Source organism: Lepidothrix coronata, unplaced genomic scaffold (genome assembly GCF_001604755.1).
Source record: "Lepidothrix coronata isolate B3197 unplaced genomic scaffold, Lepidothrix_coronata-1.0 Scaffold778, whole genome shotgun sequence".
Taxonomy (NCBI): Eukaryota; Metazoa; Chordata; class Aves; order Passeriformes; family Pipridae; genus Lepidothrix; species Lepidothrix coronata.
This window is the reverse complement of record NW_016690958.1, coordinates 1-4,286: the sequence shown is the minus strand read 5'-3', so window position 1 is coordinate 4,286 and position 4,286 is coordinate 1. Positions and strand designations below refer to the sequence as shown.

At 70.0% G+C, this 4,286-nt stretch overlaps 1 protein-coding gene across 1 annotated transcript in view; it reads left to right on the top strand.

Moving 5' to 3' along the window:
• LOC108510389 (25-hydroxyvitamin D-1 alpha hydroxylase, mitochondrial) overlaps positions 1-3,182 on the top strand; it is a 6,276-nt gene extending 3,094 nt beyond the window's left edge. The window contains exons 3-9 of the mRNA XM_017840066.1: positions 131-327; positions 1,082-1,285; positions 1,652-1,809; positions 1,892-2,097; positions 2,391-2,472; positions 2,546-2,806; positions 2,887-3,182. Coding sequence (XP_017695555.1) covers positions 131-327; positions 1,082-1,285; positions 1,652-1,809; positions 1,892-2,097; positions 2,391-2,472; positions 2,546-2,806; positions 2,887-3,000 — 1,222 coding nt within the window. The 3' untranslated portion in view covers positions 3,001-3,182. The remainder of the gene's footprint in view (positions 1-130; positions 328-1,081; positions 1,286-1,651; positions 1,810-1,891; positions 2,098-2,390; positions 2,473-2,545; positions 2,807-2,886) is intronic.
• Positions 3,183-4,286: the final 1,104 nt, after the last annotated feature.

The window sequence follows — 4,286 nt, the reverse complement described above, 5'->3', positions numbered from 1 at the left end:
TCCCCCCTGTGACCCCATGTCCTGCTGTGCCCCCCGTGTCCCTGTCCCCCCTGTGACCCCATGTCCTGCTGTGCCCCCCGTGCCCCGTCCCCTTGTCCCCGGTGCCGGCTCTGAGTGTGTCCCCCCACAGGGAGGGGGAGGCCTGGTGGGGGTCGCGGCGGGTCCTGGCCCGGGGGCTGCTGCAGCCGGGGGCGGCCGAGGCCTTCGCTGGCCCGGTGGCAGCGGCGGTGGCCGAGCTGGTGACGCGGCTGCGGCGGCTGCGGCGATGCCACCCTGGGGGGGTCGTGTCCGACATCGGCACCGAGTTCAACCGCTTCGGCCTCGAGGGTGAGGGGCGACCCTAAAGGGCAGGGATGCTCCCTCAGGGCTGTCCCATGTCCCCCATGTCCCACCCGTGTGCCCTGGGTCCCACCTGTGTCCCCTGTGTCCCCCGTCTCTGTCCTCCACCCGTGTCACTGTGTCCCCATCCCCCGCCGTATCACTGTCCTCCCTGTTCTTGTCCCTCCCCGTGTTCTGGCATCCCCCATGTCCTCGGCCCCGCTTCTGTCCCCTCTCCCCCCTTCCCGAGTGTCCCCTCCGTGCCCTGTCCCCTGTGTCCCTGTCCCCCACCCGGGTCTCTGTCCCTCTGTCCCCCACCTGTGTCCCTGTGTCTGCCCAAAGGGTCCCTCATGTCCCTCTCTAAGGCCTGGACCCCCCCGAGGCTGGAACCTCCCCCTACAGGGACCCTCCCTGTCCCCCCAAGGGACTCACCAAGTCCCCAGGTCCCCCATGTCCCCCAGTGTCCCCAGGGACTCTTAGGTTCCCCATCCCATTGTCCCTGCGTCCCCGGGGTCTTCCATGGTCCCCAGGGTGCCCCAAGTCCCAGTGTCCCCCCCCATTCCCATCATCTCCGTGTCCCCCTGTCCCCAGTGTCTCCCCATATTTCCATCGTCCCCATGTCCCCCCCGTCCCCAGGGTCCCCCATATTCCCAGGGTCCCCCCATGTTCCCAGGGTCTCCCATGGTCCCCAGGGTGCCCCATATCACCCGTGTGCCCCTGCCCCCAGTGTCCCCATGTCCCCAATGTCCCCGTGTCCCCCCAGCCATCTCCTGGGTGCTGTTCTCCTCCCGTCTGGGCTGCCTGGAGGACAACGGGGACCCCGAGGCCACTGAGGGTGTGATCCGGTGTGTGGGGGCGGTGCTGGCACTGACCCTGGTGACGATGGCACTGCCCAGGCCCCTCCTGCGCCTCGTCCCCGCGCCCTGGGACGCCTTCTGCCGAGCATGGGACCAGCTCTTCGCCTTCAGTGAGGGGACAGGGGACACTGCAGGGACACGGGGACATTCTCTGGGGACACGGGCACATTCTCTGGGGACACAGGGACACCCACTGGGGACATGGGGACATCCCTTGGGGACATGGGGACACCCACTGTGGACATGGGGACATCCCCTGGGGACACGGGGACATCCCCTGGGGACACAGAGACATCCTGTGGGGACCCATGACCATGGTGACAGTGCCACGGTGTCGTCCCCCCAGCCAAGGGATACGTGGACAGGACGTGGTGGTGACACTGAGGGGGTGTTGTTGTCCCATGGCCACAGTGACACTGAGGGGGTGTTGTTGTCCCGTGGCCATGGTGACGCTCACAGGGGGTTGTTGTCCCCAGCCAAGGCACACGTGGACCGTCGCGTGGCCGCGGTGGCAGCGCGGGGGCCGCTGGCCCAGGGGGACACCTGTGTCACCGACCTGCTGGCCCGGGAGCGGCTCCCCATGAGCAGCATCTACGGGAACGTCACCGAGCTGCTGCTGGCGGGGGTGGACACGGTGAGGGGGGACACCGGGGCGTCCCCGTGGTCCCCGTGGGGCTGCCGATGTCCCCGTGTCACCCGTGTGCCCGTGTCCCCAGGTGGCCAGCACGCTGGCCTGGAGCCTGTACGAGCTGGCCCGGCACCCGGGGGCACAGGCGGCCCTGCACCGAGAGCTGGTGGCCGCCACTGCCACCAACGGTGTCACCAACGGTGTCACCGGCAGTGACGGGGCCGGCGCCGGTGCCACCGCGGCCGCGCTGCGACGGCTGCCACTGCTGAGGGCGGTGGTGAAGGAGACACTGAGGTGACAGGGACAGGGGACAGGGGTGGGGACACGGGGATGAGGATGGGGGTTAAAATGGGGACACGGGGATGGGGGTGGGGACAGGGACACAGGGATGGGGACATGGGGGTGGGGGTTAAAATGGGGATAAGGAGGGGGATGGGAACGATGCTGAGAATGGGGGGGATCAGGATGAGGGGGAGGATGAGGATGGAGTCGAGGGTGGGGATGGGGACAAGGAAGGGATGACGATGGGGACAGGAGAGTCAGGACTGAGGACGAGGACAGGGAGGTGACACCCCCGTGCCCCCCAGGCTGTACCCCGTCATCCCGGCCAACGCCCGCGTGGTCCCCGACCGCGACATCCGCGTGGGCGAGTACCTGGTGCCGCGCCAGGTGAGCGGGGGGGACACCCCCCACCCCCCCGGGAGGTCCCCAGTGTGTCCCCCTGACCCCAGTGTCCCCCCAGACCCTCATCACCCTCTGCCACTACGCCACGTCCCGCGACAGCCGCTTCTTCCCGGCGCCCGACACCTTCCGCCCGGAGCGCTGGCTGCGCCACCGGGACCCCGGGGACGGCTTTGGGGACACCCCGGGGGACCCCAGTGACACCCCCGGTGCCGCCCCCGGCCCCGGGCACCCCTTTGCCTCGCTGCCCTTTGGCCTCGGCCCCCGGAGCTGCGTCGGGCGCCGCTTGGCCGAGCTGCAGCTGCACATGGCGCTGGCACAGGTGGGTGTCCCCCGCTGCCCCCGTGTCCCCTGGGGTGCCCGTGTCCCCTCCCGTGTCCCTCACCTGTCCCTACCCCCCAGATCCTGCTGCAGTTTGAGGTGCGTCCAGAGCCCGGGGGGGGCCGTGTGACCCCCATGACCAGAACCCTGCTGGCCCCCGGCACCCCCATCGGGCTGCGCTTCCTCGAGCGGTGACACGGGGACACCGAGGACACTGGGAACAGCAGGGACACCAGGGACACCGGGATGTTGTGGACACCGAGGACCCCAGGGCCATCAGGGACTCTGTGACATTGAGAACACCGGGGACACTGAGGATGTTGGGGACAGTGGGGAGGCCTCGACCCCGGTGGTGACCTCACCAGCCCCCAGTGGTGGCCTCAACCTCGGCGGCGACCCCTCCCCGCGTGGCGTCCCCAATGCCATCGTGTCCCCCATCCCAGGGGGTCCCTGACCCTGGTGGTGACCCCGGCCCTGCAGTGGCCTTGACCCCCCAGTGACAGTGACTGTGGCACAGCCCCGACCCTGGGGGGTGGCCTTGACCCCAGTGGTGGCCCCCCCCGACCCCCCGGTGGCCTCAATGACCCCGATGGTGGCCTTGACCACAGCTGTGTCCCTGCCCCTGTGGTGGCCTCAGTGACCCCGATGGTGGCCCCCCCAACCCCGTGGCGACCCCAGCACTGCTGGTGACCGTCCCCTCCCCCCTTTCTCCCCCCCCCTCCCCCGGTGATTCCGGGTTTATTTATTGGCCAATAAAGTGATTTTGGTACCTCTGGAGCTCCTGCCCCTCCCCCCCGTGACTCAACCCCCCCGTGACCCCCCCGGGTGGGGGGGACCCGCCCCAACCTGCCCAGGTTTGCCCAAGGGGGGCGTGGCCTCACGGGGGGGGGGAGGGAGAGGAGACGCGGGGGGGGGAGTGTTGGAGCCCCACCCGGTGTCCCCGGGGGGGAGCCCAGGAGGGGTGAGGGGTGTCCGGGGGGGGTTAACTCGGTCGGTGCCACCCCGGGGGGGGGTCAATGTCCCAGCTGGGAGGGTCTGACGTCAGCACGGGGACTCTGGACCCTCGTGGGGACCCTGGGGCGGTGGAGCGCGGTGACCGCCCCTCCCCCCCCAGGGCACCCGCGAGACATCCCTCAGGGGGACCCCCCCCAGGTGACACAGGTGGGCAGGGAGGGGAGGGGGAGGGACAAGGGGAGGTCAGGAGGAGGATTGGGCTCATCTGGGCACCCCTGGGCTCACCTGGGCACAACTGGGCACCCCTGGACTGATCGGGGCACCCCCGGGCACCCCTGCACTCACCTGGGCTCACCTGGGCACAGCTGGGCACCCCTGGACTGATCTGAGCACCCCTGGGCTCACCTGGGCACAGCTGGGCACCCCTGGACTGATCGGGGCACCCCCGGGAACCCCTGCACTCACCTGGGCTCACCTGGGCACAGCTGGGCACCCCTGGACTGATCGGGGCACCCCCGGGAACCCCT